Source organism: Castanea sativa, chromosome 6 (assembly GCF_040712315.1).
Source record: "Castanea sativa cultivar Marrone di Chiusa Pesio chromosome 6, ASM4071231v1".
NCBI lineage: Eukaryota > Viridiplantae > Streptophyta > Magnoliopsida > Fagales > Fagaceae > Castanea > Castanea sativa.
The window spans coordinates 6,088,011-6,102,095 of record NC_134018.1 but is presented as its reverse complement, the minus strand read 5'-3'; the positions used below and the strand labels follow the sequence as shown (position 1 = coordinate 6,102,095).

General features: G+C 32.6%; 1 protein-coding gene and 1 long non-coding RNA gene across 2 annotated transcripts; both read left to right on the top strand.

Annotated features, from left to right (window-relative positions):
* Positions 1-2,673: 2,673 nt before the first annotated feature.
* Positions 2,674-5,510, top strand: LOC142638219 (uncharacterized). The gene is made up of 2 exons (XR_012844994.1): positions 2,674-2,932; positions 4,773-5,510. It is a non-coding gene; the product is annotated as an uncharacterized LOC142638219 (long non-coding RNA).
* On the top strand, positions 2,855-5,510 carry LOC142638218 (uncharacterized). The gene has a single exon (XM_075812236.1). It carries the CDS (start codon positions 3,161-3,163, stop codon positions 4,568-4,570), a length of 1,410 nt encoding a protein of 469 aa, XP_075668351.1. The 5' UTR covers positions 2,855-3,160; the 3' UTR covers positions 4,571-5,510.
* Positions 5,511-14,085: the final 8,575 nt, after the last annotated feature.

Here is a 14,085-nt window from a genome sequence, read left to right as displayed (position 1 = left end):
CTTCTTAGTATTTCTAATAGATTCATATAAATTTAATCCTCTCAAATTCCGTGACAAAAGCTTTTTAAGGCCAAAAATGAAAAATAAATTTTTTTGTTACCATTACAATCTTGGAGGGCCTTAGTAACAAATCTAAAAGTTTGTTTAATTTTTTTTAAAGCTTAATTTCATCTTTGTTATAAAAAATCCTATTAAGACAATGATTATTGTCGTTTAAAAAATTTCAAGCGACCTAAACAACTAATTTTAAGGTATAAAAATTAAAAACATACTATTAAGTCCCTGTCAAAAAAAAAAAAAACTATTAAGTCGATTTAAAAAAAAAAAAAAAAGATTAAGTCGATGTTTCTTATTACATTACATCCTCTAGGATTTGTTTGTAGCCTATTATTCGTTATTGGGCCGAAATAATTTCCACATGGGCCCAAAAAAATTTGGACTGAATAGGATCCTACTATTTGCGATACATGTCAGATCCGACCCAACGAACTAAACACAACCCAGAAATAGCTAACCAATGGGTTGGATCTACAATTCGGACCTCCCATTTCCCAATTCCCATCAAAAGGCCAACGTATAATAGGTGAAATTTGCTCCTCACAATTTCATCATCATCACCATCTTCTTCTTCTTCGGATCTAGGCTTCTCAGATTTATACACAAAACCCTTCAATCTCTCTATTATCTCTGCATGTGGGTGTTTTTTTTTTCCCACTTCTTAGCATTGTATAAAAAATATCATATACATTCAATGGATAATTCAATGATATCATAAATTTGTAAGTGTTTAATTTTGATGGTTTCTTCATGAATATAAATAAAGGGCTAAGATTGTTTTAAGCATGTGCATAAACTGATTAGTTAGTCAAGAGTAAATATGTTGAATTATTAGGTAACTGGTTCTAGTGGGCGGGGTTAGTTGTTTGTAGGTTTTACTAGCTAAACGCGTGTCCAAAGTGTTTCTTTATAAAGTTTCCTGTGTTCCAACAAAAAATAAAAAATTAAAATTTTCTGTGTTCTAATCATAGTAGGTAACATACATGCTTGCATACATAATGTATGGGTTAAATACAGATATTCATGTATGGAGGATTTGGAATGTGCAATTTAAACTACAAAATTTTGCGATGAAATAATATAATTTGAGATTTGTTTTGTAATGTTCACTGCATTGCCCAAATCAATGTCGAAATTCACACATTTTTGTGGGCATTTGTTCATCCTAGATTATGGGGGTATTTGCAATATGCACCTTGAGCTACAAAAAACTCTGCAATGCAATGATTAATGTGCCCAATCTTTCAAGTTAAGACTCTAATTTGTATGGTGGGACTTATACAAGCTACACCATTACCATCATGCATAAAATGAATGTGACATTTCATTTTCACATATCAGAAGCACCATTTACCTGAGGCCGCAATATGATCTCATTATAGCATTTCTTTTCTTTGCTTAGGTTCTTAGTTGGGGAGAGGTTTCATGCTGTTAGCAGATAAAGTTATGCCTGGAATTCTTTTTTGTTTGATTTTAGTCATTTCATAATTGCAGTAACACTAGCTTGTACAATTAGTTGGTTGCAGAAATTTTGCACTGTGATGACTTGTTTTTGTTTTGTTGCGTCAATTTTTTTAGTTGAAAATTTACATTGCTCTTAATCTCTCTGTATTAATAACGATTCAATGGTCTTTCTTGTATTGCAATGATTATAAAATACTATCTTCCTTTTCAGGATTGTGCTTATATTGACACCTTGGCAGCCACTTCTTACTTATCCAAAAAAGAAAAAGACTCCTTTGTTGCTACATTCTTTCCATATCAACAAAGATGTGGACCGGAATCAGAGTAAAAAAATAAAAAAAATTAAAAAATTGAACATTTTTACAATTTAGAAAGTAATGCACCTTTGAATTCTCTCAGGCTAAAATTTTAATCCCTAAAAAAGAAAAAATCATTTCATAGCATATATATATATATATATATATATATATTATTTTTTTTAAAGGAGATTTGAACCTTGGTTCTTTTAATAAAATAGAACAAATTATGTTAATGAACTATTAAACTCTTCGTTCAAAGTCTTAATAGTTAATATGACTACAAACTATATTTCAATTTTCTTTTTTAATAGGAAAACTATATTTCACTTTTAACTTTAAAGTTTGGGTTTATTTTATTTTGAGTAATTTTAGTACACATAAAAAGTTATAACTTTTGTCATCAATTATCTTATGTGGCAGATTGTGATTAGCTGCATGTCACTTTCATATGAACTTGCCACTTTTTCTCTATTGCTAGTAATTTGTCACATGTACAGTTGTCACAAGAGTTGTGGTTTATTATGTGTTCATATAATTTTAGTTTTATTTTGGTCCAACAAATTTGATTCCGTTTTAAATATAGTTATTCCATTCATCTCCATGATTGATTTTTTGGTTAAATGTCAATAAAAGAATGTATTTCAACCAAATTAGTAATGAATACCAACAGATCTACCATTTTTTAAAACGGAAATAAATTTGGTGGATCAAAATAAAAAATCTAAATTGAAGGAATTAAAATAAAATCAACCTATACTTTAAAGGTCAAAACTGTAATTTAATCATGTTAAAACGATATTCTTAACTCTGAAGTCACTGAACCCCACACTTTTGGTAACGAAGATGACAGTATGACACACATTAGCGTCGGAACCAAGTTCATTGCCTTAACAAGTTTGCAAAATTTCATAGGTTGATGACGTGTCATTAACTATAAGTTGTTAAGGCGAGGTCTTGTTTTCAAGGGCGAACTTCTCCTGTATAGTCCGTACACTTGTGTGGGTTAACTTATTGCCCTTGTACAAAATACCTGATGATTTGGGATTTGGCTTTGAATTCAAGCTGTTTAATAGTTTCACCAATCTGCATATTTGATCAACCAATCCAAAAGGGTACTCACAATTTTCTCTCTTTCATTCCAATTCTTTCTCTTTCTTGTTGATATGCAATCACTGTAGGTTCTTTTGGTTTCTCTCTATTGATTCTGATATATGAAAAAACGGCTTATAAATTGTCTTAAAGTACACTGTTTTTGTTTGTGTTATTAGTTTTTTTGTTGTCTATACCTGGAGATTGAGGGATTGTGTTGAATTTTTTAAACCAGGCTTGAGTTTTATGTAATGGGTCACTCAGAGGCTGAGAAAATCCAAGAAAAATTAAACCCAGATTGGGAAAAAGCATTCAATCAGTATGAAAATGTAATATCTTCTGGAACTGAGGCTATGAGAATAAAAGCCACAGTAAAGTTAGCCCATTTCTGTAAATATGCCCCACAAAGTATATTAGCTCGTACCATACCTATCCTAGCTGAAATTCTTAGCAAAGTGCCTTCTAATAATTCAAGTCAGCCTATCCAGGAAGCTGCTGTATATTGCTTAAAATGTATTGCTTGTAGAGGTGATGGTGGGTTGGTAATAGAGATAGGCCAATCCGGTGCTATAGTGTCTATTCTAAGGTTATTGTCACATTCTGATAATGGTTTTGAGAGGGTCATGATAAAGTGTTTGTGGGTTCTTGTCAATTTTGGAAAAATAAATCGTGAGATTGTAGCTAGAAATGGACTTGAAGTTATCATAAATATGCTAAATTTGTGCACGGATGGTACTAGGAGGTATTTGTTGGAGATTCTGAGTGCATTGACATTGTTGAGAGAGGTTAGGAGAGTACTTACAAGTTTAGGAGGCATTTGCTTTCTTGTTGAGGCGGCTAGGTGTGGTAGCATGGTCTCTAGGGAAAGAGCTTGTCAAGCAATTGGGTTGCTTGGAGTTACAAGACGTGTGAGGCGTATGCTTGTTGAATTGGGTGTGATACCAGTGCTTGTTGAGTTGTTCCAAGATGGGGATAGTACAACAAAACTTGTAGCGGGTAATTCTCTTGGTGTGATCTCTGCTCACATTGATTACATTAGACCTGTTGCTCAAGCTGGGGCAATACCATTATATGCTAAACTTCTTCAGGGACCAGACCCTAGTGGTAAGGAAATTGCAGAGGATGCGTTTTGTATATTAGCTGTTGCGGAAATGAATGCAGTTGAGATTGCTGAGCACTTGGTAGGGATTCTTAAAGAAGGTGATGATGCAGCAAAAGCTGCGGCTGCTGATGTTTTGTGGGATCTCTCAGGTTACAAGCACTCTGTGTCTGTTGTGCAAAACTCAGGTGCAATTCCACTTCTAGTTGAGCTTTTGAGAGACGGGAATAGTGAAGTTAGGGAAAAGGTGTCTGGGGCTATTGCCCAGTTGAGTTATGATGAGGAAGATCGGGTGGCACTTGCAAATGCAGGGATAATCCCACTTCTGATTGAATTGTTACATGACGACTCTGTGGAACTGAGGGATAATGCTGCAGAGGCTCTTATCAGTTTCTCTGAAGATCCATTGCACTGTGATAGAATATCTGAAGCAATTGATTTTCCTTCTTTCCAGAATATGCACAATAGATTAACTCGGAATCATGCTTCTGATGAGAATATGGTTAGATCTTTGAGGCGGATGAGCATTGAACAGCTTACTTGGAACCCAGATCTTGTCTAATTGTTGAAATGATACCCCCAGTAATCTCAACTAATTGTGAATTTTGTATATTGTACCAATGTCTATGCTATTTTTGTCCCCTTATTTTTTCCCCTTTCAGTGGTTTTTTGTTTTGTTTTGTTTCTTTGAATTGATATTCAAACTGCATTAAAATATATTTCCTTCCTTTTGGGTTGAAAGCCTTGTTGGCACTGGCATGCAGGGAGCTTGATTTTTACTTTGTAGAAACGTTCTGAGATCACATATACAAGTTATAAGCATGATGAAATGAGTTCTGCACAATTTTTTCCTTATAGATCTGTTCCATAAATCAATGATTCTCATTGACATCAGTTGCTTTAATATGGGCAGCAGCTACTTCTGCCAAGTAGGAAAATAACTATGGGGGCCTGTAGACCAATAAGGCAATAACCTTATATACATTTTGAGTTCTTAATAAGATTAAAAATTAAGTGTGTGTTGTGTGTGGTAAGTTATACTTGCACCTATCACCTCACCCTCCATTTCACTATGAATGAGGAAGTGCCGTTTGAGCTACAACACAGTTAGAAGTGGAATTGAATTGGAAGACCAAGATGGCGTGAGCAAGGTGGGAGACCCACATAGACAGCTCCAAATCTATTTCAAGTAGGACAAGCTACTCAAGGGAACAACACAGCTGACTAAAAGAGCTGGTAATATATTACAGAAGAGAGAGGCAGCACAGCATGTACATATCTATGCTGACAACAACCTCAATAGCCATGTCAATTTGTAATTTTAAGGCCATTTTGACTTATATAAAGAAAGAAAAAGAAAAGTAAACTATGGTCGCTGTGATATTTTTCAGTACATGGAAGCCAGAATATTCTTGTAAATTGCTTATTGTATGATTGTATTGAGTCATAAATGAACACAAAGAATGCTATAAAATTCACATGCTGAGCATCTTTGGAATTTCAATAGCAATATAGTACTTCTGATTTGGAGAACTGCAGCAACATTTTTGTCAGCAGTTTCTCCTCTTTATTTGGTGAAATCCTTTGTATAATGATGAACAAATGAAGAAAAGGAGAAGCACGGACAGGTGTACTTGAAGTGCTGGCTTTTTGAAATCAAGGTAAGGTGTTCTGAAAATATGTCACGGTGAAGATGAGATGTTTTTGCAGTAACAATCCGGCAGTGGTGATTGTTGTTGTTCTTTTGTAGCTAATCTTATTTAAAATTTTAAATCTGTTAAAGGAGATTACCATGCATGAAAAAAATTTCAAGAATTATTATTATTTTTCTACTTTGATGACATATTATCATTATGCAGATATAGGATATACCTATACGTCTAAGTCCCCACCAACTGTTTGATTAATAGAAGAAACCAAAAGACTCCATTTGCTCCTTGTAACTATTTCTGTTGAAAAATTAAAAGACCAGGTTTTGAGAGAACAAAAGAAGGATAAGATTCTATTTTGAATATATAAACAATATATTATGAGTTCTGTAAGGACTGAGTTTGAAACCTAGGCCTACTTAGAACAGTGGAAGCTAGCCCAACAAACCCAAAAACAATAAATTTGTTACAGAATGAATCTTACAAGCAAACTATTAAACTAAGTAAGTATAAGCCCTGAGTAGATTGGGTTCAAGACAATTGGGTTTAACATACAAATGGTTCTAAATACCTTTCCTTGGTTTAGTCTGACGATGTAGTGTTCCTATATTTAATCAAGTATTTCTAGTTACAAGGTGTTTTTCTCACTGTTCTTTCTCTCCTTTATTTATTGCCTCCCTCCTTTTTGTGAAAGGCATTTCCTTATGTAGTCCCTTCTTAATACATCTTAGCCTTCCACCTATTCTATTTTTAGGAAATCCCCTAGATGCTTGTCCTATTAAGGCTTTTCTGGAGGTAATAAGAAAGGCTTGTGAGCTGGGATGATACTGTTTATGTGTCATTTCTCCATAAATACGGTTAGATAAGTTGGTGCAGTGCATTTAATGTGGTGGTGGCAGTATCCTTCCCAGATATTTCCTTCTTCCGTTGTTGGTACGGCTCTGCTACTTCCCCTGAAGACTATCTTTACAAAATGGTTGACTTCCTAAAGCACTCCCGAGGTGGCTTTGTCAGTTTCCTCTTTCTCCTTGGCTTACCGGCTTAGGTTTGTACGAACCCTTTAACCATCCTTAGGTACCTACTAGTTCTCGAACGTGGTCCATAACCAAAAAAAGGTGCTCGGTTTACCTGTCCTCACAAGTTCCATAATTCATTTTGGAACATGAGTTTTGCTCCATCTCAATAAAATTGTTCTGCAAAATTCTTCAAGAAGTTTAACAGCTGTTTGCCTTTTGTCACTACACGAGATCATCTCTAATGCTCTCCTTTTATTATTTTTATTATTTGGAGCAGCATTTGGTGACATTCTTCTAACATTGTCTCTTTTCTCTTTAGGCAAGACAACAAAAGAGGAACTGCACATCGACATCCTTACAAAAGGTCCAAGGGAGAGGAGAACATTGTAATTCAATATATCCATAAGTAACCATAATTAATTAAACTCTAAAAATGCCATCACATGCATGTTAATTTTTATTTTTATTTTATTTTTATAATTAGGTATTTATGCATTTTTAGTTCTTACATTTGACGTTTTCAATTAAAAACTTGTTATTATGTCGATCTCCTATTTTTAAGAGTATTTTTGTTTAAAAAATAGGCGAACTTTTGAAGGCTAGAAATCTAAAATTTAAGGTTTATAATTTTTTTTTTAGAGATAATTACAATATACTGCTAACTTTATAGTTTGAACCCTTTTCATTTTAGACTTTCAAGCATTTGTGCATGAGAATGTGCCAAAACTAAATATATATATCAAGAGACTTAAAAATAATTCAACAATTGAACAGAGAAATATAAAATTCTATTATTTTATATATCAAGTTTAATTTTACATATATTTGAGTACCTCAATCACTTGCAAAGATTAAACTTTTCCCAAAAGTATAAATAAACATACATAACGTGTATAAAAGCACTATATCTTTTCCAAATATACCCTTTAAAAACCCCAAATGCCGTTGAAGCAATGTATCAAGCCTTGCCATTGTTGTTAAGAAGTTTAGATAGATACATCCAAAACCAAATTCAATCTCATACTCTTCTTGGTTGACGAAGACTTTTAACCTACCCTAGTATTTCTTCTTTTCTTTATTTATTTGTTTTCATCTTTCTTCTATATCCAATTATTTGGGTTATTGAACATTCATCACCTAGAATTTCATAGGTAGCATTTTTTTTTTGCTCTTTTTTTTCTCTGACTAGACCCACCGCCACAATTGGGCGCATCTACCATGCTTTGTCAACATCAAACATTCAACATGGAGAATTAAACAAATAGCAGTGTTTTCTTTTCCCTTTTTATTGCTTTTTTTTTTCTTTAATATCATCTTATATATATATATATATATTGGAATCTAACATATTTTTGTAGAAAATATTACTAAATTTTCAGATATGTGAGATGCAAAATAGAGAAAAATATGGGCCAAAAAATTGTAGCACTTTTATATCGAGTCGGGTCATAATTTGAATTAAACACAACTAGGCTTACATAGCTTAACAATTTTCTCACTCTTCATATTTGGCTCTCTCTCTCTCTCTTCCTACTTTTCTTTTGGCCCTTTGATATTTTGTGAAATTGGAATATATAAAATAATAGGTGTTAGAAATCCTTTCAATTCTGAAATCAACGAAATTAAAAGTGGAATGTGGAAAAGGGAGTGAAACTAAATCTCTTAATCTTCTACATTTATGGCTTAAACTGGTCATTAGTAATAAGATGGCATGAGTGAGGCAAAAGGCTAAATGAAAAACTATTCATACGAAATGCCACATGGTAGAATCTCATTATTTCTCGCAAGAGGTTTCTACTTTAACTTTTTATTTATTAACTAGGCAATATTTCGTGTGTTGCACCAAATAGTTAAATAAAAATTAAACACAAATACACACACACACACACACACACACACACACATAATCAACATCATGCAGTTTATTTAAAAGGAATAACATTAAAACAAATGAATATCTGCCCTAAATATTATATTTGTATATTCATAGCCTTCATGTTTAGAAAGACTATCACTTAAATTTAGCTGGACCAGAGTGGACCGAACTGCTACGTTAATGAGGCTCAACAAGAGTATAACAATAATAAATGCTATGCTTAAGATTTTAGATATTATGAGTTTGAGATTTTTTTAATAATAAATTTAGATTTAGAATAGATGTTTTCAATCCAAACCTGTCTTTTCCCATTATGTAAGTCCACAAAAATGGACTGAATTGACAAAAATGGACCAAAATGGACCAAGGTGAACTGAATAAGATCGAATGGACTGAATAAGACCAAAGGGGACCATATAGACTGAATAGAACAGAAGTGGACTAAATACAAACAAATTGGATCGAAGTGGACAAAATGGACCGAATTGGACTAATGTAGACCGAATATAACCGAAGTGCACTTAATAGGACCAAATTAGACCAAAGTGGACCAAGTAATAATGAATAGACTTATATGACCAAAGTGGACAGAATGAACCGAAGTGGACCAAATAGGATCCCTGTGGACTAAATAGGACCGAAATGGACTGAAAAAGACCAAAGTGGACTGAGTAGGACCGAAGTGGATAGAATAGGACCAATACGGACCAAATAATATCGAATGGATCTATGACCAAAGTGGACAGAATAGGACCGAATAGGAATGAAGTGGAAATAATAGAACCAAAGTAAGCCGAATGGACTAAATAGAGCTGAATGGACCAAATAAGACCAAATTAGACTGAATAGAATTAAAGTGGACCAAACAGGACCAATATGGACCGAATAGAACAAAAGTGTAGCGAATATGACTGAATGGACCAAATGGGACTAAATAAGATTGAAGTTGACGGAATAGGACTGAATGGACTGAAATGCTAGGTTGATGTGGCTCAACAGGAGCTTAATAACAATAAATATTACACTTAAGCTTTTAGATATAGTATTTATTGACCCTTGCGTTGCATGGAATTTTTTTTTTTGTTTTTAAATTTATAAATATTAGTCTTTAGGCACCTAAAGTTTTTTTTTTTTTAAAATATGTATCACCTTAAATATATAAAAAGTATTATCAATGAGAGATTTTTATTAATAAGTAAATTAGACCATATAAATAAAATGTAAAAAGTTTATCTATAGTCTATTTATTCAATATTTTGAAGTCAAATGGGTTGAAAAAGAAGCACTCAACTTTATCAATAGTCTTTAGTATTAAATTTTAGTTCTATAATAATTTTTTAACTAGAAAATAAGATTTCTATCAACATAATTTTGTGAATTTCATAACTTTCGTATGAAAAAATATTTTGTTAACACTTTGAAAATGCTTGAATCTGTAAAAGGCGCACTTAAAAATTAGAGAGGAAAAAAAAGAGATAGTAATAAGCAATAATTGCATCAACCAATAAACAACTTCAATAAATTTTATTAGAAATATTTACCAATAAATGAGAAAGAAGTACCATTAGGAGATTTTGGGTGATATTCATTACAACCTGAATAAGTTTTATATATATATATATATATATATATATATATATATATATATATATTATCATTTAAAAAAAAATAATTCCATATTATATATTAAAAACCAATTGTTATTTGTCTGTATCTATTGAGAAAAACATCATATTGCATTGCTTAGCACCATTTTCAATATTTGTTGCTAAAATAAGCAAATATACTGATAGTTAGGGAAATATATAGTGTAATAAAAAAATGGTCGATTATTTAATTTGCAATTTTAACAATTTATAATCACATACAAAATGTGAAAATAAACAGTAAAAAGAATTAAAATTATTTATAATGATGAAAAATATAGGAAACAATGGTTGTTTAATATAAAATCATGAGTATTTTTTTTAACTCATTAATATGTAGCAATTTCTGACATAACATTTAACTTTAAAATGTATAGCAATATTATAAGGTCAAAGCCATCATAAGTCCTCCATCAACCATAACATAACCTACAAAAAAAAAAAATCAGATTTTATTTTGCACAATATCTAAAATTGAATATTGAAAAATTGCATATTAATTCAATATCTTAATCTATCAAAGTTCATAGCAGAAAATATTTAGACCATTCCTTTACATATAGTTTTTGAAAAGTACCAATCTATGAAAAGGGGAAGGAACACCTTATATCAAATGATCTCTTATCTCTTTGAACAAAATAAGACATATGTTCTATTGACATATGAAATCATTAACACAAATAAAAATCAGCCAATTATATGAATGAAAAAGACCATATTATATACAATAAAAAAGTTTAAAATGATAGAATCTTATCTTAACAGTTTATCTTGAGAAATCATAATAACAGTATTTTTATCCTCTGCGTCTTTTCACCAGTAAAAAAGAAAAGAAAAAGGAAGCAAAGTCTTAACTAATTGCAAATATGTTTGGAATTGAAGAGAAAATACTAAAAAAGATTCTACCTTGAGAGAATAAATTTGCAGTTTTTTCCCTTATTCTCAAGTGATGATTAATTCAAAACTAAAAAAAGAATATGCAAATCAAATGTAAAATCAAAAGGAGACGACATACTAGGAGAATTGTAGCATTGCCTTAGTATTTTTCTCCTTTGGAAAATTTTTGGAACAAGTAAATTTAGAGCTGAAAGTTGTAATTTATGATTTTTTTCCCACTGTTCAATGGCTATTATTTAAAGGGAATAAATGCTTTTAACAACCAATGAAAATTATAGCCTTAATAGAGAGAGAGAGAGAGAGAGAGAGAGAGAGAGAGAGAGAGAGAGAGAGTAAGCATATACTAAGAGATTTATAGCATGAATATATGTGTAATGAATGTATTAATTGAGCAATATTAAAATATGTGTAAAATATTAAGTTTTAAAAGTAATTTTGGACTAGGGATGATAATTCGTGTTCATGTGTTAGGTTCGTGTCTTGTCGACTCATAAGTATTCAACTTAATGAGTCAAATAAGTTTATATACCTAGCATTTTGAAGGGTATATTAGTAAAATGATATTTAGTTTAATGGGTCAAATGAGTTCTATGGGTTGGATATGAACACGATATGCTTATTGGTCAGTTGTGTCAACTTGAATATGACATGAATCTATTAAGTCTTAACCCATAATCTGTTAGCTTTGTGTTATGTCGTGTTAGCGGGTTGTGTTGAATTTTGCCACCCCTATTTCGGTCTACCAAATACATTTATGGGATTTTACATTTTAGCCCAAAAAAAAAAAAACGTTTGCAAGAGATTTGACACTTTCAATTAGTCATTAATTTTAGGAGTTTGATTGGACAAATCATGATTAATGCTTGCAAAATATTATTTAAACTTTAGTTGGTCAGTCCATCATTTTAGAAGTTTGTCTTTTTTTATTTATCCCTTTTAATTAGTCTTAATTTTTTTTTTGGTTTTCATATATATATATATATATATATATATATATATATATGTGTGTGTGTGTGTGCACGTGCACGAGCCCTCCCCTGTGCATATGTGTGGGTGGTATTAAGTGATAGATCCATCAATTTAGCAGTTTTTTGTTCTTCTAATTAGGCATTTAAGGCTTCCAAGTATTATGTTTTTCAGTAACGTTTAGTATATTAGGTGTTTTTCATTAATTCTAGTATTGCTTCTATGGTTCTAATAAATAAATAAATAGTAATGCTTGTACATTTTTATATTCATTACACGTAGGGTAAGAATTTATTGCAAACTAAGTTGTACCAATTTTTGTAAATGACAAATTAAGAATTTTTTTTATTTTTAAGAATCAAGACCTCGAAGAAATTTAATAAATCATCCAAAGTCGGTTACAAGAACATGATGAAGTTGTAGTGGAACATCCTCCATCCACACTGTAAGAGCATCAATATGTTTTGCGTACTGAGCTAAATTATGGGCTAGAGAGTTACCCGACCTACTAGTGTGCGAAAAAGAAATACAAGAAAAAGCTTCTAGGTTCTGCTTAACTGAGGAAATCAAGTGGCCAAAGGAAGAAAAGGACTCCTCCCTTCGTAAGGCTCAAATAATCAACTCTGAATCTCCTTCGACAATAATAGAGGGTAGATGGAGTTCAAGAGCGAAAGAGATAGCTCTAACAGTTGCCATCGCTTCCACTTCATCTGAGGAAGATGGTAACCTGGTTTTTTCAGACATGGACGCCATCACCCTTCCCTGGTGGTCACGAACGACAACTCCTAGGCCAGCTTCGTCTGTTCACGGAACACGGCACCATACTAAACAAATGCATTTACTTCACTAAATTTTTTAAATTATATGTCATGTGTCTAGTATTATGGCAAACATATTAACTGTTTCAAATAATTTACTGATATGTGGTGTTGTGTGTCCATATCATACCAGTAGGATGTAGGAATAAGTTACCACATGTTGTTGTAAATTGCTTTGAAAAGAAACACAAATCAGTGTAATGTGCATCTACCCGGTTTTGGAATCCAACTTTCATATAATACATATTAATTAAACATATATCATAATAAATATTATTTTTTTGTCAAACTTTCCTATACATTATACCAATTAATAACTAGTTACCTAATATTTTATTGGCCGAGAAAAATGCATCATTGATCACATATTTAAAAGGTTGATCCATGAAAACTAAGACTTTGGGATCCTCCCCATTCATAAAAAAATTTAGGCCGTGTCTCTCATACTGTGGTTGTGGGGGGTAAAAGGACCTAAGTGGGCATATGGGCCTTTGGACTGTAGCATGGAGGGCCGACCTACTCCAGAATTAAGCTCTACGAATTGGCCCATACGCCGAGGATCCGATGGTACAGCTGAGAACGAGCTTCTCTGCGGACAAATTCAAGAGAACTCAAAACTTCATTATGAAGGTCAATGTATAACTCTGGAAAGACTAATGGTTAAAAGGGGATACCCTGAATCCTCTAGATGCACCAGTGTTAAAGAAAATATCAAGTGCAAAGGCTGCCATCTCCGCATTAAAGGCTCTGCATCTACCTCCCTGGCCGCATTAATGGGGAGGTGACCCCTGAACAGTAGGGCTGAAACTTCTAGTCACTGTCCAAAAAGTATCAGGGAAGGAAGTATTTAAGGGGGGTGGAGGCCAGAAAAAAGGAGGGGGGGATCAGCAACAAAGAAGAGACTAAGAATTGTAACTTTTAAGGAAGAAATAGCAATAATACAGAAGTGGTCCTCGGCTAACGTCCGACGAGGCCTATTTTCTGTTATTTTTTGTTATCTACCTGTGTTTGTAACTCTTAGCCCGTTATTAAGTTCTCAGCACTTCTAATCTAGGTTTCAAACCCACGCTCTACAAATTTTATTGTCTAAGGTTCATTGGGCCTGAGCCCGTAGTTGTCTTTGGGTTCAGGTGCAATTGTGCACTTACAGTGGTAATGTGTCATGTATGAATATTAAGCAGCTAGTGGAATAAAAATAGATGAAATGCA

Bases quoted from the DNA above. Each gene is read 5' to 3' on its own strand.
- LOC142638218 (XM_075812236.1), top strand. From the start codon at position 3,161: ATGGGTCACTCAGAGGCTGAGAAAATCCAAGAAAAATTAAACCCAGAT.